We start from the raw sequence: 21,295 nt of genomic DNA on the forward strand, positions 1-21,295 counted from the left end.
GAAGCAGACCATCTCTCAATGGATTGCACTCTGCAATAAGATCTGCTATACACTAGCTAAAAAGCAACCTCCTGACGGCTTGTGGGCACATTCCACCAGGGCCAAGGTCACTACTACCGATTTGGCATGTGGGGTACCTGCTTGGACATCTGCCAAGCCACAATTTGAGTGTAACTGAAGGGTATGGAATTTATTTCAATATCTATTTGTCAATGAGGGCAGGCTGCCTCATAAATGTACTTGTCCTACAAAAAAATTCACTTGTCTCTTGGTGCCATGTAGTGTGGTGACAAATTATGGCATCAATTTCCCTATATAGGAGCACTGATAATAGACTCTGATTACGCTAGGGCTCATACTATAGGATGGTTTGAATACTAGCCATTTCCTTATTTTGCCACCATTCTGCAGATCCCGGGCTGAAGGTAGCAGTACACAATGGTTCTAGGGTTGTAATGCCTTATGCTAACCTTTCGCATACAGAGAAAGGTTGGAAATTTAGTCCAGAGAAGGACAGAAGAAAAACCTTTTCTAGAGGGAGGGAGGGGGTGTGGGTTAGTGGTTAGAGAGAAAGTGCACATGCAAAGGCTCAACAGATTTGGCATAAGCAAATTTGCAAATCCATTTGTGCTCATGGTAAAATGCAGTTCACAAATATTTTCTAGGGGTAAGATTTCCTGGACAACTTCTCTAAATTCTTGGGAGCTCATGAAAGCTGGAAATCTGCATTAATGCAAGCACATATACAACAGGTGCACTTTTGTGACTAAGAAGTGGGCCCCTAATTAGGTATGAAATCAACCAAGACCTTTTGCTTTTATTACAATTCTATTTCTCTATCATCTGGCTTCATTGAGTGACCACATTCTGCTCTTTCAACAAGAGCATATCAGAACACAAGGTAATTTGTTCTGTGCCAGGAACTACTGCTGCAATGTGTACTTTTTGAGACCAAAAATATTTTGCTAATGTTTGTTATAATAGTGCAGCCACAGATGTTATCAGAGCCCTCCTGGACTGTGGGGAAACACACCAACAGACCACACTTGCACCCTCCGCATCATCCTGGATAGCAAGCTAACCAAGATAAAACAAGTTGAAAGTCTCATCTGCCTGTTTCCACACCCTTTGCACGCTCCGAAAGACCTTCAGGTGGTTCCAAGCAGACACCAGAAGGACTGGTGTCTAGGCCCTCACCACAAGCAGACTGGACTAAGGAAGCACTCTCTACGTAGGCATCACAGCACACCTCCTGAAGAGTCTCCAGACAATACAGAACTCAGTGGCCAGACTCTTACTCGACCTCAGAAGGACCCAAAACACACCCCATCTGAAAAAACTACACTGACTCCTGATTCAGAAGAGATGCCAGTTCAAGATGCTGACCCACGCCTACAAGACCCTGCACAACAAAGAACCAGCATACTCAAACACCTGACCTCTCCACCAACTGACCAAACACCTACTATCAGCTTCCCTTTTCCTCGCAGACACCCCACAGATCGGTGGAGCCAACAGCTGAGGACGCTCCTTCTTGCACCTGGCAGCCAAGGCCACGAACAACCTCACCCTGCACCTCAGGACTGCGCCATCACTTCTGCGATTCAAAAGAGAACTCAAGACCTGGATGTTCGAATGATCATTCCTCCACGCAGCAGCATACAGCTCCAGCAAAGTTTTACAAAAACCATGTCAAAACAAGACACACTGACTAAACCATAAGGCTGACCACCAATGTCAGACATGTTGTCTTTGCCAGTGTTTGCTTATTTCTTGTTGAAACTGGTTACACTTTTTTCCGTTATGAAACTTTTTGGGAAATTCTAACATGCATCAGTGTAGGAAGTTGGCTCTGTATGTGCTATTTCAAAGTAAGGAATAGCATGCACAGAGTCCAAGGGTTCCCCTTAGAGGTAAAATAGTGGTAAAAATAGATAATACTAATGCTCTATTTTGTGGTAGTGTGGTCGAGCAGTAGGCTTATCCAAGGAGTAGTGTTAAGCATTTGTTGTACATACACATAGACAATAAATGAGGTACACACACTCAGAGACAAATCCAGCCAATAGGTTTTTATATAGAAAAATATCTTTTCTTAGTTTATTTTAAGAACCACAGGTTCAAATTCTACATGTAATATCTCATTCGAAAGGTATTGCAGGTAAGTACTTTAGGAACTTCAAATCATCAAAATTGCATGTATACTTTTCAAGTTATTGACAAATAGCTGTTTTAAAAGTGGACACTTAGTGCAATTTTCACAGTTCCTGGGGGAGGTAAGTTTTTGTTAGTTTTACCAGGTAAGTAGGACACTTACAGGGTTCAGTTCTTGGTCCAAGGTAGCCCACCGTTGGGGGTTCAGAGCAACCCCAAAGTCACCACACCAGCAGCTCAGGGCCGGTCAGGTGCAGAGTTCAAAGTGGTGCCCAAAACACATAGGCTAGAATGGAGAGAAGGGGGTGCCCCGGTTCCGGTCTGCTTGCAGGTAAGTACCCGCGTCTTCGGAGGGCAGACCAGGGGGGGTTTTGTAGGGCACCGGGGGGGACACAAGTCCACACAGAAATTTCACCCTCAGCAGCGCGGGGGCGGCCGGGTGCAGTGTAGAAACAAGCGTCGGGTTTTCAATGTTAGTCTATGAGAGATCTCGGGATCTCTTCAGCGCTGCAGGCAGGCAAGGGGGGGATTCCTCGGGGAAACCTCCACTTGGGCAAGGGAGAGGGACTCCTGGGGGTCACTTCTCCAGTGAAAGTCCGGTCCTTCAGGTCCTGGGGGCTGCGGGTGCAGGGTCTCTCCCAGGCGTCGGGACTTTAGGTTCAAAGAGTCGCGGTCAGGGGAAGCCTCGGGATTCCCTCTGCAGGCGGCGCTGTGGGGGCTCAGGGGGGACAGGTTTCGGTACTCACAGTATCAGAGTAGTCCTGGGGTCCCTCCTGAGGTGTTGGATCGCCACCAGCCGAGTCGGGGTCGCCGGGTGCAGTGTTGCAAGTCTCACGCTTCTTGCGGGGAGCTTGCAGGGTTCTTTAAAGTTGCTGGAAACAAAGTTGCAGCTTTTCTTGGAGCAGGTCCGCTGTCCTCGGGAGTTTCTTGTCTTTTCGAAGCAGGGGCAGTCCTCAGAGGATGTCGAGGTCGCTGGTCCCTTTGGAAGGCGTCGCTGGAGCAGGATCTTTGGAAGGCAGGAGACAGGCCGGTGAGTTTCTGGAGCCAAGGCAGTTGTCGTCTTCTGGTCTTCCGCTGCAGGGGTTTTCAGCTGGGCAGTCCTTCTTCTTGTAGTTGCAGGAATCTAATTTTCTAGGGTTCAGGGTAGCCCTTAAATACTAAATTTAAGGGCGTGTTTAGGTCTGGGGGGTTAGTAGCCAATGGCTACTAGCCCTGAGGGTGGGTACACCCTCTTTGTGCCTCCTCCCAAGGGGAGGGGGTCACAATCCTAACCCTATTGGGGGAATCCTCCATCTGCAAGATGGAGGATTTCTAAAAGTTAGAGTCACCTCAGCTCAGGACACCTTAGGGGCTGTCCTGACTGGCCAGTGACTCCTCCTTGTTTTTCTCATTATTTTCTCCGGCCTTGCCGCCAAAAGTGGGGCCTGGCCGGAGGGGGCGGGCAACTCCACTAGCTGGAGTGTCCTGCTGGGTTGGCACAAAGGAGGTGAGCCTTTGAGGCTCACCGCCAGGTGTGACAATTCCTGCCTGGGAGAGGTGTTAGCATCTCCACCCAGTGCAGGCTTTGTTACTGGCCTCAGAGTGACAAAGGCACTCTCCCCATGGGGCCAGCAACATGTCTCGGTTTGTGGCAGGCTGCTAAAACTAGTCAGCCTACACAGATAGTCGGTTAAGTTTCAGGGGGCACCTCTAAGGTGCCCTCTGTGGTGTATTTTACAATAAAATGTACACTGGCATCAGTGTGCATTTATTGTGCTGAGAAGTTTGATACCAAACTTCCCAGTTTTCAGTGTAGCCATTATGGTGCTGTGGAGTTCGTGTTTGACAGACTCCCAGACCATATACTCTTATGGCTACCCTGCACTTACAATGTCTAAGGTTTTGTTTAGACACTGTAGGGGTACCATGCTCATGCACTGGTACCCTCACCTATGGTATAGTGCACCCGGCCTTAGGGCTGTAAGGCCTGCTAGAGGGGTGTCTTACCTATACTGCATAGGCAGTGAGAGGCTGGCATGGCACCCTGAGGGGAGTGCCATGTCGACTTACTCGTTTTGTCCTCACTAGCACACACAAGCTGGTAAGCAGTGTGTCTGTGCTGAGTGAGAGGTCTCCAGGGTGGCATAAGACATGCTGCAGCCCTTAGAGACCTTCCTTGGCATCAGGGCCCTTGGTACTAGAGGTACCAGTTACAAGGGACTTATCTGGATGCCAGGGTCTGCCAATTGTGGATACAAAAGTACAGGTTAGGGAAAGAACACTGGTGCTGGGGCCTGGTTAGCAGGCCTCAGCACACTTTCAATTGTAAACATAGCATCAGCAAAGGCAAAAAGTCAGGGGGCAACCATGCCAAGGAGGCATTTCCTTACACAACCCCCCCCCAAACGAAAGAGGATGAGACTAACCTTTCCCAAGAGAGTCTTCATTTTCTAAGTGGAAGAACCTGGAAAGGCCATCTGCATTGGCATGGGCAGTCCCAGGTCTGTGTTCCACTATAAAGTCCATTCCCTGTAGGGAGATGGACCACCTCAACAGTTTAGGATTTTCACCTTTCATTTGCATCAGCCATTTGAGAGGTCTGTGGTCGGTTTGAACTAGGAAGTGAGTCCCAAAGAGGTATGGTCTCAGCTTCTTCAGGGACCAAACCACAGCAAAGGCCTCCCTCTCAATGGCACTCCAACGCTGCTCCCTGGGGAGTAACCTCCTGCTAATGAAAGCAACAGGCTGGTCAAGGCCATCATCATTTGTTTGGGACAAAACTGCCCCTATCCCATGTTCAGAGGCATCAGTCTGCACAATGAACTGCTTAGAATAATCTGGAGCTTTGAGAACTGGTGCTGAGCACATTGCTTGTTTCAGGGTGTCAAAGGCCTGTTGGCAGTCCACAGTCCAGTTCACTTTCTTGGGCATTTTCTTGGAGGTGAGCTCAGTGAGGGCTGTCACAATGGATCCATATCCCTTCACAAACCTCCTGTAGTACCCAGTCAAGCCAAGGAATGCCCTGACTTGAGTCTGGGTTTTTGGAGCTACCCAGTCCAGAATAGTCTGGATCTTGGGTTGGAGTGGCTGAACTTGGCCTCCACCTACAAGGTGTCCCAAGTAAACCACAGTTCCCTGCCCTATCTGGCATTTGGATGCCTTGATAGAGAGGCCTGCGGATTGCAGAGCCTTCAAAACCTTCCTCAGGTGGACCAGGTGATCCTGCCAGGTGGAGCTAAAGACAGCAATATCATCAAGATAAGCTGTGCTAAAGGACTCCAAGTCAGCAAGGACTTGATTCACCAACCTTTGGAAGGTGGCAGGGGCATTCTTTAAACCAAAGGGCATAACAGTAAACTGATAATGCCCATCAGGTGTGGAGAATGCTGTCTTTTCTTTTGCTCCAGGTGCCATTTTTATTTGCCAGTACCCTGCTGTCAAGTCAAAGGTACTTAGAAATTTGGCAGCACCTAATTTATCAATGAGCTCATCAGCTCTTGGAATTGGATGAGCATCTGTCTTGGTGACAGAATTGAGCCCTCTGTAGTCCACACAAAACCTCATCTCTTTCTTTCCATCTTTGGTGTGAGGTTTGGGGACTAAGACCACTGGGCTAGCCCAGGGGCTGTCAGAGCGCTCAATGACTCCCAATTCCAGCATCTTGTGGACTTCCACCTTGATGCTTTCTTTAACATGGTCAGATTGTCTAAAGATTTTGTTCTTGACAGGCATGCTGTCTCCTGTGTCCACATCATGGGTACACAGGTGTGTCTGACCAGGGGTTAAGGAGAAGAGTTCAGGAAACTGTTGTAGGACTCTCCTACAATCAGCTTGCTGTTGGCCAGAGAGGGTGTCTGAGTAGATCACTCCATCTACTGAGCCATCTTTTGGGTCTGATGACAGAAGATCAGGGAGAGGTTCACTCTCTGCCTCCTGATCCTCATCTGTTACCATCAACAGATTGACATCAGCCCTGTCGTGGAAGAGCTTAAGGCGGTTTACATGGATCACCCTTTTGGGGCTCCTGCTTGTGCCCAGGTCCACCAAGTAGGTGACCTGACTCTTCCTCTCTAGTACTGGGTAAGGGCCACTCCATTTGTCCTGGAGTGCCCTGGGAGCCACAGGCTCCAGAACCCAGACTTTCTGCCCTGGTTGGAACTCAACCAGTGCAGCCTTTTGGTCATACCAAAACTTCTGGAGCTGTTGGCTGGCCTCAAGGTTTTTGGTTGCCTTTTCCATGTACTCTGCCATTCTAGAGCGAAGGCCAAGTACATAGTCCACTATGTCCTGTTTAGGCTCATGGAGAGGTCTCTCCCAGCCTTCTTTAACAAGGGCAAGTGGTCCCCTTACAGGATGACCAAACAGAAGTTCAAAGGGTGAGAATCCTACTCCCTTCTGTGGCACCTCTCTGTAAGCGAAAAGCAGGCATGGCAAGAGGACATCCCATCTCCTTTTGAGTTTTTCTGGGAGCCCCATGATCATGCCCTTTAATGTCTTGTTGAATCTCTCAACTAAGCCATTAGTTTGTGGATGGTATGGTGTAGTGAATTTATAAGTCACCCCACACTCATTCCACATGTGCTTTAGGTATGCTGACATGAAGTTGGTACCTCTGTCAGACACCACCTCCTTAGGGAAACCCACTCTGGTAAAGATACCAATGAGGGCCTTGGCTACTGCAGGGGCAGTAGTCGACCTAAGGGGGATAGCTTCAGGATACCTGGTAGCATGATCCACTACTACCAGGATATACATATTTCCTGAGGCTGTGGGAGGTTCTAGTGGACCAACTATGTCCACACCCACTCTTTCAAAGGGCACCCCCACCACTGGAAGTGGAATGAGGGGGGCCTTTGGATGCCCACCTGTCTTACCACTGGCTTGACAGGTGGGGCAGGAGAGGCAAAACTCCTTAACCATGCTGGACATATTGGGCCAGTAGAAGTGGTTGACTAACCTCTCCCACGTCTTGGTTTGTCCCAAATGTCCAGCAAGGGGAATGTCATGGGCCAATGTTAGGATGAACTCTCTGAACAGCTGAGGCACTACCACTCTCCTAGTGGCACCAGGTTTGGGGTCTCTGGCCTCAGTGTACAGGAGCCCATCTTCCCAATAGACCCTATGTGTTCCATTTTTCTTGCCTTTGGACTCTTCAGCAGCTTGCTGCCTAAGGCCTTCAAGAGAGGGACAGGTTTCTTGTCCCTTACACAGCTCTTCCCTTGAGGGTCCCCCTGGGCCTAAGAGCTCAACCTGATAAGGTTCAAGCTCCAAAGGCTCAGTTCCCTCAGAGGGCAGAACTTCTTCCTGAGAAGAGAGGTTCCCTTTCTTTTGCTGTGTTGCAGTTGGTTTCCCAACTGACTTTCCTGTTCTCTTGGTAGGCTGGGCCATTTTTCCAGACTCCAGCTCTACTTTTTCACCCTGTGCCTGGCATTGTGCTCTTGTTTTCACACACACCAGTTCAGGGATACCCAGCATTGCTGCATGGGTTTTTAGCTCTACCTCAGCCCATGCTGAGGACTCCAGGTCATTTCCAAGCAGACAGTCCACTGGGATATTTGAGGAGACCACCACCTGTTTCAGGCCATTGACCCCTCCCCATTCTAAAGTAACCATTGCCATGGGATGTACTTTTCTCTGATTGTCAGCGTTGGTGACTGTGTAAGTTTTTCCAGTCAGGTATTGGCCAGGGGAAACCAGTTTCTCTGTCACCATGGTGACACTGGCACCTGTATCCCTCAGGCCCTCTATTCTAGTCCCATTAATTAAGAGTTGCTGTCTGTATTTTTGCATGTTAGGCGGCCAGACAGCTAGTGTGGCTAAATCCACCCCACCCTCAGAAACTAGAGTAGCTTCAGTGTGGACCCTGATTTGCTCTGGGCACACTGTTGATCCCACTTGGAGACTAGCCATACCAGTGTTACCTGGATGGGAGTTTGGAGTGGAACCTTTCTTGGGACAGGCCTTGTCTCCAGTTTGGTGTCCATGCTGTTTACAGCTATGACACCAGGCCTTTTTGGGATCAAAGTTTTTACCCTTGTACCCATTGTTTTGTGAAGAGGCTCTGGGCCCACCCTCCTGTGCAGGTTTTTGGGGGCCTGTAGAAGACTCTTTACTATTTTTAGTTTTGGTTGTCTCATCACCCTTCTGCTGGGGAGTCTTTGTGACCCCTTTCTTTTGGTCACCCCCTGTTGAAGTCTTGGACACCCTTGTCTTGACCCAATGGTCCGCCTTCTTTCCCAATTCTTGGGGAGAAATTGGTCCTAGGTCTACCAGATGCTGATGCAGTTTATCATTGAAACAATTACTTAACAGGTGTTCTTTCACAAATAAATTGTACAGCCCATCATAATTACTTACACCACTGCCTTGAATCCAACCATCTAGTGTTTTCACTGAGTAGTCAACAAAGTCAACCCAGGTCTGGCTCGAGGATTTTTGAGCCCCCCTGAACCTAATCCTGTACTCCTCAGTGGAGAATCCAAAGCCCTCAATCAGGGTACCCTTCATGAGGTCATAAGATTCTGCATCTTGTCCAGAGAGTGTGAGGAGTCTATCCCTACACTTTCCTGTGAACATTTCCCAAAGGAGAGCACCCCAGTGAGATCTGTTCACTTTTCTGGTTACACAAGCCCTCTCAAAAGCTGTGAACCATTTGGTGATGTCATCACCATCTTCATATTTAGTTACAATCCCTTTAGGGATTTTCAACATGTCAGGAGAATCTCTGACCCTATTTATGTTGCTGCCACCATTGATGGGTCCTAGGCCCATCTCTTGTCTTTCCCTCTCTATGGCTAGGATCTGTCTTTCCAAAGCCAATCTTTTGGCCATCCTGGCTAACTGGATGTCCTCTTCACTGGGGCTATCCTCAGTGATTTCAGAGGTGTTGGTCTCTCCTGTGAGGGAACCAGCCTCTCTGACTATTATTTTAGGAGTCAGGGTTTGAGGGACCCTGTTCTCCCTAGATAGGACTGGTAGGGGGGAATTGTCCTCCAAGTCACTATCCTCTTCCTCTGAGTTGCCACCCTCAGAGGGGTTGGCCTTTTCAAACTCTGCCAAAAGCTCCTGGAGCTGTATTTTGGTAGGTTTGGGGCCCATTGTTATTTTCTTTATTTTACAGAGTGACCTTAGCTCCCTCATCTTAAGATGGAGGTAAGGTGTGGTGTCGAGTTCCACCACAGTCACATCTGTGCTAGACATTTTGTTTCTAAAAGTTGGAATACTTTTTAAGAATCTACAACTGTTTCTAGAATCTAATTTCAAACTTTTAACAAACTTTTAAACTCTAAAAGACAATGCTCAACAGGGACTTAACACACAAGGCCCTAGCAGGACTTTTAAGAATTTAGAAAAATTTCAAATTGCAAAAATCAATTTCTAATGACAATTTTGGAATTTGTCGTGTGATCAGGTATTGGCTGAGTAGTCCAGCAAATGCAAAGTCTTGTACCCCACCGCTGATCCACCAATGTAGGAAGTTGGCTCTGTATGTGCTATTTCAAAGTAAGGAATAGCATGCACAGAGTCCAAGGGTTCCCCTTAGAGGTAAAATAGTGGTAAAAATAGATAATACTAATGCTCTATTTTGTGGTAGTGTGGTCGAGCAGTAGGCTTATCCAAGGAGTAGTGTTAAGCATTTGTTGTACATACACATAGACAATAAATGAGGTACACACACTCAGAGACAAATCCAGCCAATAGGTTTTTATATAGAAAAATATCTTTTCTTAGTTTATTTTAAGAACCACAGGTTCAAATTCTACATGTAATATCTCATTCGAAAGGTATTGCAGGTAAGTACTTTAGGAACTTCAAATCATCAAAATTGCATGTATACTTTTCAAGTTATTGACAAATAGCTGTTTTAAAAGTGGACACTTAGTGCAATTTTCACAGTTCCTGGGGGAGGTAAGTTTTTGTTAGTTTTACCAGGTAAGTAGGACACTTACAGGGTTCAGTTCTTGGTCCAAGGTAGCCCACCGTTGGGGGTTCAGAGCAACCCCAAAGTCACCACACCAGCAGCTCAGGGCCGGTCAGGTGCAGAGTTCAAAGTGGTGCCCAAAACACATAGGCTAGAATGGAGAGAAGGGGGTGCCCCGGTTCCGGTCTGCTTGCAGGTAAGTACCCGCGTCTTCGGAGGGCAGACCAGGGGGGGTTTTGTAGGGCACCGGGGGGGACACAAGTCCACACAGAAATTTCACCCTCAGCAGCGCGGGGGCGGCCGGGTGCAGTGTAGAAACAAGCGTCGGGTTTTCAATGTTAGTCTATGAGAGATCTCGGGATCTCTTCAGCGCTGCAGGCAGGCAAGGGGGGGATTCCTCGGGGAAACCTCCACTTGGGCAAGGGAGAGGGACTCCTGGGGGTCACTTCTCCAGTGAAAGTCCGGTCCTTCAGGTCCTGGGGGCTGCGGGTGCAGGGTCTCTCCCAGGCGTCGGGACTTTAGGTTCAAAGAGTCGCGGTCAGGGGAAGCCTCGGGATTCCCTCTGCAGGCGGCGCTGTGGGGGCTCAGGGGGGACAGGTTTCGGTACTCACAGTATCAGAGTAGTCCTGGGGTCCCTCCTGAGGTGTTGGATCGCCACCAGCCGAGTCGGGGTCGCCGGGTGCAGTGTTGCAAGTCTCACGCTTCTTGCGGGGAGCTTGCAGGGTTCTTTAAAGTTGCTGGAAACAAAGTTGCAGCTTTTCTTGGAGCAGGTCCGCTGTCCTCGGGAGTTTCTTGTCTTTTCGAAGCAGGGGCAGTCCTCAGAGGATGTCGAGGTCGCTGGTCCCTTTGGAAGGCGTCGCTGGAGCAGGATCTTTGGAAGGCAGGAGACAGGCCGGTGAGTTTCTGGAGCCAAGGCAGTTGTCGTCTTCTGGTCTTCCGCTGCAGGGGTTTTCAGCTGGGCAGTCCTTCTTCTTGTAGTTGCAGGAATCTAATTTTCTAGGGTTCAGGGTAGCCCTTAAATACTAAATTTAAGGGCGTGTTTAGGTCTGGGGGGTTAGTAGCCAATGGCTACTAGCCCTGAGGGTGGGTACACCCTCTTTGTGCCTCCTCCCAAGGGGAGGGGGTCACAATCCTAACCCTATTGGGGGAATCCTCCATCTGCAAGATGGAGGATTTCTAAAAGTTAGAGTCACCTCAGCTCAGGACACCTTAGGGGCTGTCCTGACTGGCCAGTGACTCCTCCTTGTTTTTCTCATTATTTTCTCCGGCCTTGCCGCCAAAAGTGGGGCCTGGCCGGAGGGGGCGGGCAACTCCACTAGCTGGAGTGTCCTGCTGGGTTGGCACAAAGGAGGTGAGCCTTTGAGGCTCACCGCCAGGTGTGACAATTCCTGCCTGGGAGAGGTGTTAGCATCTCCACCCAGTGCAGGCTTTGTTACTGGCCTCAGAGTGACAAAGGCACTCTCCCCATGGGGCCAGCAACATGTCTCGGTTTGTGGCAGGCTGCTAAAACTAGTCAGCCTACACAGATAGTCGGTTAAGTTTCAGGGGGCACCTCTAAGGTGCCCTCTGTGGTGTATTTTACAATAAAATGTACACTGGCATCAGTGTGCATTTATTGTGCTGAGAAGTTTGATACCAAACTTCCCAGTTTTCAGTGTAGCCATTATGGTGCTGTGGAGTTCGTGTTTGACAGACTCCCAGACCATATACTCTTATGGCTACCCTGCACTTACAATGTCTAAGGTTTTGTTTAGACACTGTAGGGGTACCATGCTCATGCACTGGTACCCTCACCTATGGTATAGTGCACCCGGCCTTAGGGCTGTAAGGCCTGCTAGAGGGGTGTCTTACCTATACTGCATAGGCAGTGAGAGGCTGGCATGGCACCCTGAGGGGAGTGCCATGTCGACTTACTCGTTTTGTCCTCACTAGCACACACAAGCTGGTAAGCAGTGTGTCTGTGCTGAGTGAGAGGTCTCCAGGGTGGCATAAGACATGCTGCAGCCCTTAGAGACCTTCCTTGGCATCAGGGCCCTTGGTACTAGAGGTACCAGTTACAAGGGACTTATCTGGATGCCAGGGTCTGCCAATTGTGGATACAAAAGTACAGGTTAGGGAAAGAACACTGGTGCTGGGGCCTGGTTAGCAGGCCTCAGCACACTTTCAATTGTAAACATAGCATCAGCAAAGGCAAAAAGTCAGGGGGCAACCATGCCAAGGAGGCATTTCCTTACAATCAGCATATTTGAATAAATGATGCTTCAAAGAAATGGCAACTAAAATTTCACAGTAGTTTTTTCCTGAGTTGCATTTTTTTAATGTTTTATTTTAAAGAGAAAAAAAGATCAATCTTGCTTTCAAGCTGCTGCGAATATTTGTATCTAATCAGAGGGCTTTCTAGAAGCATTATACATAGCCTCTAATTGTTAAACTTATTTCCAAATGTGTGTACACATTTTTATACTGAAATCACTGTCAGTAGTACAGTCCAAGTTACATTTCCTTAGATCGCTGACCCTAATAATAAAGGCTTTGCATTAATGCACCAAAGATACAAGTTCGAACGAAATTGACATATGAACACAAATATTACCTTATCTGCAAACAAGGCCATTCCCTGATCCGTACTGAGGTGCTGAAAGTTGTCAGCTAAAGGATTTGTGCTGCAGGGGGGTTGGGCCTACTTTTTCCACAGGCAAAATAAACAGGACAACTTGTTGTCCTTGACCCCAAACTATATGTCCTGGACACAGGGCTATCGGAATTCCAAACTCCTGACCCCCATCGCTGACCCCGCTATCCTCCCCTTTCTGCAAATCTTGACTCAAAATATTTCATTCGAATCTGCACATTGGTCAAACATTGATGTCTACTTGACTGTGTTTTTGGCCCAGAAATCATCACAAAAGAAACTGATGTTAGCACACTGGGATCTCGCTAACATGCGCACAGCAGTGTCACATCTGATGTGTAGTATGTCGATCAAGGCCACCTACCAGGACGCAGACATACTGCTCAAGGTTTCCATTGCCAGAAGGCAGCAATTGAGCTGTGACTACTGTGTACTTGCCATGCATATATTTATAATTCAAAAGCAAGAGAATACAAACTAGGGGTGAATGAAACTTGTGCATTATTCAGCTGCATCCATGAATCTGAGTTTGAAGGTAGAGGGGGGTCATTAGTACTACTCCAAATTCCATATTGCTGATTATATGAAGCAAGTAAGGAAGATTTCATCTGAAGTTTTTTTTGTGGACATTAACTTACAAGAGGAGCTCAAAATATAGAAAAATTCAATAGACAAAGGCAAATGCTTTACCACCCAGTAGTCCCACACGGACAATATAAATAATAAGAGACTCATTTATGTGTGGGCCCATAGTAATGGGCAAGAACAAGCCAAAACCATATCCTGTCAATAAAGTATTGGCACATGATCCACGTTTTGGCTTATTCCTCTCAGGGACAACTGGCCCACGGAGACGTGGGTTACGATTTTTATCAGGAGAAATGAGGGAACGCTGGATGGTAGGGCTAGAGTTTTATTTCTACTTTAACTTTTGCAGGAGGTTCTATGTACTAAAACTGGCTGAGACTCACTCAATCCACAACACCCTGGTCTCCCCTGAGTCTCTAATTTTCAGAAGGGTCTGTGGTTACTAGATTTCCCTTGATGCTGGCAGACACGGAGTCATCTACGTTAGCTCCCCCATCAAAAACATTTCATAGTGGGTGGATCCTTGACCAACCAACAGGAAACAAACACCTGTCAACCCAAACTCAGCAGTTCTAGGGGGAGAGATGTTGGTCATGCCTTGAAAGAGATTTGTTATTGCACATGAAGACAGCCGGAAATTACCATGTTTTGGGGAAACAATTAAAATTTGGCAAATGTCTAATTCAGTGTGTTCTCAGCCAATAAGAATGAGGTAAGACTGGCACCCACTAAATATACAGTTTATATACTTTTCATACTGTACAAAGTTTGATATTTTATCAAATAAACAGTGTGCACCTTATACAGAGATTTTGCCATAACTTCATCCCTATGCAAAACCCATATATCTGCCAAACCCAGATGTTCAAGGAAACACTTCATGAATTAGAGAGATTTATGTTTGCTCATTTGAGAAAATGCAAAAAAAAAAATGATCAAGCATATTATGCAATCGCCACATTTTTCTTTACGTCTTCAGGGTCTGATGAGTATATTTTAACAATGTATTGAAAGATACAATAAATAAATATAGTTTACATGGATACACATAAGGCCCAAAGATGTACACTTCTTTTTAAAATCTTACACAATTTAAGAAAAACATGTTCTGGCACAGGGGTCTACAAACACCCCAGCACTGAAAATTGTAATTGAGACGAAAGCTGTGAAAGAGACATCCATAAAAATGCACTCACCTGGAGCGTGACCTGTGGTGCCGCCGAGATCTGGAATGAGGAGGTGAATGTGATCGAGACCTTGACCTAGATTTAGAACGTGATCGAGATCGGGCCCGGGCCTTCTTCTCCTTCTCTTTTTTCATACTTTGCTCTGGGGATGGTTCTTGCTTGATGTCTGGGGTAGGTTCATGTTTCATGACTTTAATAATGTCACTGAAAAATTGAAAACTAGATATAAATTTCAGTTTTGAGAAGAAAAGTATTGGCGTCATCATACTTATAATAAGTAATCATAGAGTTGATTCTGTAGGAAAGTCACTGTTTTTGGCATGGTTACCACCACTTTTTGCCCGTTTATCAGTGCGTTTAGACTGTGTTCACTGGGATCCTACTAACCAGGACTCCAGGGCTTGTACACTCTCCCCTAAATTGTGTTGCTTTTGTACCCTTTACACCCCAAAGTTGGCATACTGGTGTAACCCTGTAAGTCCCTAGTATATGGTGTAGGAAGTTGGCTCTGTATGCACTATTTCAAAGTAAGGAATAGTATGCACAGAGTCCAAGGGTTCCCCTTAGAGGTAAGATAGTGGCAAAAAGAGATAATACTAATGCTCTATTTTGTGGTAGAGTGGTCGAGCAGTAGGCTTATCAAAGGAGTAGTGTTAAGCATTTGTTGTACATATACACAGGCAATAAATGAGAAACACACACTCAGAGACAAATCCAGCCAATAGGTTTTGTTATAGAAAAATATATTTTCTTAGTTTATTTTAAGAACCACAGGTTCAAATTCTACATGTAATATCTCATTTGAAAGGTATTGCAGGTAAGTAGTTTAGGAACTTTGAATCATTACATTAGCATGTATACTTTTTACATAAAACACAATAAGCGGTTTTAAAAGTGGACACAGTGCAATTTTCACAGTTCCTGGGGAGGTAAGTTTTTGTTAGTTTTTGTCAGGTAAGTAAATCACTTACAAGTCTAAGGTTTGGGTCCAAGGTAGCCCACCGTTGGGGGTTCAGAGCAACCCCAAAGTTACCACACCAGCAGCTCAGGGCCGGTCAGGTGCAGAGGTCAAAGAGGTGCCCAAAACGCATAGGCTTCAATGGAGAGAAGGGGGTGCCCCGGTTCCGGTCTGCCAGCAGGTAAGTACCCGCGTCTTCAGAGGGCAGACCAGGGGGGTTTTGTAGGGCACCGGGGGGGGGGACACAAGTCCACACAAAAAGTACACCCTCAGCGGCACTGGGGCGGCCGGGTGCAATGTAGAAACAAGAATCGGGTTTTCAATGGAAATCAATGAGAGATCAAGGGATCTCTTCAGCGTTGCAGGCAGGCAAGGGGGGGCTCCTCGTGGGTAGCCACCACCTGGGCAAGGGAGAGGGCTTCCTGGGGGTCACTCCTGCACAGGAGTTCCGTTCCTTTAGGTGCTGGGGGCTGCGGGTGCAGGGTCTTTTCCAGCCGTCGGGAAATGGAGTTCAGGCAGTCGCGGTCAGGGGGAGCCTCGGGATTCCCTCTGCAGGCGTCGCTGTGGGGGCTCAGGGGGGACAACTTTGGTTACTCACGGACTCGGAGTCGCCGGAGGGTCCTCCCTGAGGTGTTGGTTCTCCACCAGTCGCGTCGGGGTCGCCGGGTGCAGTGTTGCAAGTCTCACGCTTCTTGCGGGGAGTTGCAGGGGTCTTTAAATCTGCTCCTTGAAACAAAGTTGCAGTTCTTTTGGAGCAGTGCCGCTGTCCTCGGGAGTTTCTTGGTCTCTTGGAAGCAGGGCAGTCCTCTGAGGATTCAGAGGTCGCTGGTCCTGGAGAAAGCGTCGCTGGAGCAGGGTTCTTTAGAAGGCAGGAGACAGGCCGGTCGGACTGGGGCCAAAGCAGTTGGTGTCTTCTTTCTTCTTCTGCAGGGGTTTTCAGCTCAGCAGTCTTCTTCTTCGGAAAGTTGCAGGAATCTAAATTCTTAGGTTCAGGGGAGCCCTTAAATACTAAATTTAAGGGCGTGTTTAGGTCTGGGGGGTTAGTAGCCAATGGCTACTAGCCCTGAGGGTGGGTACACCCTCTTTGTGCCTCCTCCCAAGGGGAGGGGGTCACAATCCTATCCTATTGGGGGAATCCCCCTTCTACAAGATGGAGGATTTCTAAAAGTCAGTCACCTCAGCTCAGGACACCTTAGGGGCTGTCCTGACTGGCCAGTGACGACTCCTTGTTTTTCTCATTATCTCTCCTGGACTTGCCGCCAAAAGTGGGGGCTGGGTCCAGGAGGCGGGCATCTCCACTAGCTGGAGTGCCCTGGGGCATTGTAACACTAAGCTGGAGCCTTTGAAGCTCACTGCTAGGTGTTACAGTTCCTGCAGGGGGGAGGTGTGAAGCACCTCCACCCAGAACAGGCTTTGTTTCTGTCCTCAGAGAGCACAAAGGCTCTCACCGCATGAGGTCAGACACTCGTCTCTCAGCAGCAGGCTGGCACAGACCAGTCAGTCCTGCACTGAACAATTGGGTAAAATACAGGGGGTATCTCTAAGATGCCCTCTGTGTGCATTTTTTAATAAATCCAACACTGGCATCAGTGTGGGTTTATTATTCTGAGAAGTTTGATACCAAACTTCCCAGTATTCAGTGTAGCCATTATGGAGCTGTGGAGTTCGTTTTTGACAGACTCCCAGACCATATACTCTTATGGCTACCCTGCACTTACAATGTCTAAGGTTTTGCTTAGACACTGTAGGGGCATAGTGCTCATGCACTGGTGCCCTCACCTATGGTATAGTGCACCCTGCCTTAGGGCTGTAAGGCCTACTAGAGGGGTGACTTATCTATACTGCATAGGCAGTGTGAGGTTGGCATGGCACCCTGAGGGGAGTGCCATGTCGACTTACTCGTTTTGTTCTCATCAGCACACACAAGCTGGCAAGCAGTGTGTCGGTGCTGAGTGAGGGGTCCCCAGGGTGGCATAAGATATGCTGCAGCCCTTAGAGACCTTCCCTGGCATCAGGGCCCTTGGTACCAGGGGTACCAGTTACAAGGGACTTACCTGGATGCCAGGGTGTGCCAATTGTGGAATCAAAAGCACATTTTAGGTGAAAGAACACTGGTGCTGGGGCCTGGTTAGCAGGGTCCCAGCACACTTCTCAGTCAAGTCAGCATCAGTATCAGGCAAAAAGTGGGGGGGTAACTGCAACAGGGAGCCATTTCTTTACATATGGTATTTGGGTACCCAGGGCACTGGCACACCAGAGGTCCCAAATGGCCTGCAGCATGTTATGCCACCCACAGGAGCCCATACAAACAGTCTGCAGGCCTGCCATTGCAGCCTGTGTGAAAAGATTAATGCCAGTCGTCCAGGGTCTGCAGGCATCCCAAGCGGCTGCAGCCCCTTATACAGGTTTCTGCCCTCCTGCTGCTTGAACAGCTCAGGCAGGGGAAGGCAGAACAAATGACTTCCTGTTGGGGGGGGGGGGGGGTTTGAGCAATACCCTTTTCCTTGAAAATAGGTGTTACTATTCTGTGAAGGGGTAGCCTCCCCGTGACACCGGCTTGCTTTGAATGGCACATCTGGTGCCCGCCTCACCTAATCTGGTTTGCACCAGTCCAGGGACCCCCGTCCCTGCTCTGGCGCAAAAGAACAAGGGAAAAGGGAGTGACCACTCCCCTGTCCATCACCACCCCAGGAGAAGTGACCCCATCTGATACTGAGGTCAACCTGCAGAGTAACCAAACTCCTGTTAGGGCTATTTAGGAACTCCCTTGCGGGTGGGTCCCCACCAGGACTCCTCTGCATCGACCTCTTCTGCTCCTGGCCACCAGAACCGCTGCAAGACTTCACAGGAACCAAGCAAGCCTACAACTCCCAAAACAACTTCACCTTGCAACATTGTTTTTGAGGAGGGGTATCCAAAAGATCTGCTGTTATTGCAACCTTGTTTCATGGCTCGATTGATTAACCTGGGGGGTATGTCCTTGGCTCCAGCTTCAATATTAACTTTTGAGCTTGCTTTTAGTAATCCGATACCTCTGAGCAGTTCATTCTCGGTCTAAGGAATTTTCCAAACGGGAGGTTCTCTCTCAAGTGGTAGGGTGCGCACTATCATACATTAGTAGACAATTCTTGGCTGTTGGTTTTTCGTGAGTGGTTGTCTTGTGAGCACCATGGGTGGCTATAATGTTTAAATCCAAGAAGATCAGTTCCTTGCTCATTGTGTGGGTGAACCTCAGGAACTCATCCTGTCTGTTTAGCCATTCTAGGAACGTCGCCACTTGTGTAGCTTCCCCTTTCCAGATAACCAGTATGTCGTCAATATATCTTTTCCACAATACTATATTCTCTCCGTATGGGCACACCGAGTTTAGAATTCTCTGTTTTTCAAGACGATGGACATAGAAGTCAGCCAGGCTCAGAGCGAAGGTGCTTTCCATGCAGGTCTCATGTTTCTGAAGGTACAACGTTCCTTCAAACCCAAAATAAATTTTGTTAGAGCTCAAAAACAACATTCCATAATTACGTTCCATGGTGTTTGATAGTCCCAGTCTGTGTCAAAGATAACCTCTTCCATTATACGTAATGTGTCAGAGCGAGGGAGACTAGTGTATAGGCTCTTCACAACCAGTCCTATCAGTGTCTCAGTTTCTCGGTCAAAGAGTCTGTTTTTTAAGAGACCTAGTACGTCTTTCATATCTTTGAGATAGGTATCCGTGTTTTGGTCTATGGGTCTCAAAAAGGCATCTGCAAAACGGGACAAGGGTTCCAAAATGGAGTTGATTCCTGATAATATGTTCTCAAGGTTTTTTGGGGAATTTAGGGATAATGTAGAAGTATGGAGTTCCCGGATTCCTATTGATTAGTGTAGGAAGTTGGCTCTGTATGCACTATTTCAATGTAAGGAATAGTATGCACAGAGTACAAGGGTTCCCTTAGAGGTAAGATAGTGGCAAAAAGAGATAATACTAATGCTCTAGTTTGTGGTAGTGTGGTCGAGCAGTAGGCTTATCAAAGGAGTAGTGTTAAGCATTTGTTGTACATACACACAGGCAATAAATGAGGAACACGCACTCAGAGACAAATCCAGCCAATAGGTTTTGTTATAGAAAAATATATTTTCTTAGTTTATTTTAAGAACCACAGGTTCAAATTCTACATGTAATATCTCATTTGACAGGTATTGCAGGTAAGTACTTTAGGAACTTTGAATAATTACAGTAGCATATATACTTTTCACATAAAACACAAATAGCTGTTTTAAAAGTGGACAGTGCAATTTTCACAGTTCCTGGGGGAGGTAAAGTATTGTTATTTTTAGCAGGTAAGTAAATCACTTACAGGGTTCAGTTTTGGGTCCAAGGGAGCCCACCGTTGGGGGTTCAGAGCAACCCCAAAGTTACCACACCAGCAGCTGAGGGCCGGTCAGGTGCAGAGGTCAAAGAGGTGCCCCGGTTCCAGTCTGCCAGCAGGTAAGTACCTGTGTCTTCAGAGGGCAGACCAGGGGGGTTTTGTAGGGCACCGGGGGGGGACACAAGTCCACACAAAGTACACCCTCAGCAGCGCAGGGGCGGCCGGGTGCAGTGTGCAAACAAGCGTCGGGTTCTCTGTTGATTTCAATGGGAGACCAAGGGGTCTCTTCAGCGGTGCAGGCAGGCAAGGGGGGGGCTCCTCGGGTAGCCACCACCTGGGCAAGCGAGAGGGCCTCCTGGGGGTCACTCCTGCACAGAAGTTCTGTTCCTTCAGGGTCTTTTCCAGCTGTCGGGACTTTAGGTTCAGGCAGTCGCGGTCAAGGGGAGCCTCAGGATTCCCTCTGCAGGCGTCGCTGTGGGAGCTCAGGGGGGACAACTTTGGTTACTCACGGTCTCGGAGTCGCCGGAGGGTCCTCCCTGAGGTGTTGGTTCTCCACCAGTCGAGTCGGGGTCGCCGGGTGCAGTGTTGCAAGTCTCACGCTTCTTGCGGGGATTTGCAGGGGTCTTTAAATCTGCTCCTCTGTAACAAAGTTGCAGTTCTTTTGGAGCAGTGCCGCTGTCCTCAGGAGTTTCTTGTCTTTCTTGAAGCAGGGCAGTCCTCAGAGGATTCAGAGGTCGCTGGTCCCTTGGAAAGCGTAGCTGGAGCAGGTTTCTTTGGAAGGCAGGAGACAGGCTGGTAAGTCTGGGGCCAAAGCAGTTGGTGTCTTCTGTTCTTCCTCTGCAGGGGTTTTTCAGCTCAGCAGTCCTCTTCTTCTTGTAGTTTCAGGAATCTAAATTCTTAGGTTCAGGGAAGCCCTTAAATACTAAATTTAAGGGCGTGTTTAGGTCTGGGGGGTTAGTAGCCACTGGCTACTAGCCCTGAGGGTGGGTACACCCTCTTTGTGCCTCCTCCCAAGGGGAGGGGGTCACATTCCTATCCCTATTGGGGGAATCCTCCTTCTACAAGATGGAGGATTTCTAAAAGTCAGAGTCACCTCAGGACACCTTAGGGGCTGTCCTGACTGGCCAGTGACTCCTCCTTGTTTTTCTCATTATCGCTCCTGGACTTGCCGCCAAAAGTGGGGGCTGTGTCCAGGGGGCGGGCATCTCCACTAGCTGGAGTGCCCTCGGGCATTGTAACACGAAGCTTGAGCCTTTGAAGCTCACTGCTAGGTGTTACAGTTCCTGCAGGGGGGAGGTGTGAAGCACCTCCACCCAGAGCAGGCTTTGTTTCTGTCCTCAGAGAGCACAAAGGCTCTCACCGCATGGGGTCAGAAACTTGTCTCTCAGCAGCAGGCTGGCACAGACCAGTCAGTCCTGCACTGAACAATTGGGTAAAATACAGGGGGCATCTCTAAGGTGCCCTCTGTGTGCATTTTTTAACAAATCCAACACTGGCATCAGTGTGGGTTCATTATTCTGAGAAGTT

The 21,295-nt window shown here is 48.1% G+C and overlaps 1 protein-coding gene across 5 annotated transcripts in view; it reads right to left on the minus strand.

The window, feature by feature from the left end:
* Positions 1 to 21,295, minus strand: part of SRRM1 (serine and arginine repetitive matrix 1) — a 657,402-nt gene that overhangs the window by 511,509 nt on the left and 124,598 nt on the right. For all 5 annotated transcript variants that reach the window (XM_069223933.1, XM_069223931.1, XM_069223935.1 and 2 more), the window contains exon 7: positions 14,471 to 14,665. In XM_069223933.1, the coding sequence (XP_069080034.1) occupies positions 14,471 to 14,665 (195 nt within the window). The remainder of the gene's footprint in view (positions 1 to 14,470; positions 14,666 to 21,295) is intronic.

This window comes from Pleurodeles waltl, chromosome 3_1, assembly GCF_031143425.1.
Source record: "Pleurodeles waltl isolate 20211129_DDA chromosome 3_1, aPleWal1.hap1.20221129, whole genome shotgun sequence".
Classification (NCBI taxonomy): domain Eukaryota; kingdom Metazoa; phylum Chordata; class Amphibia; order Caudata; family Salamandridae; genus Pleurodeles; species Pleurodeles waltl.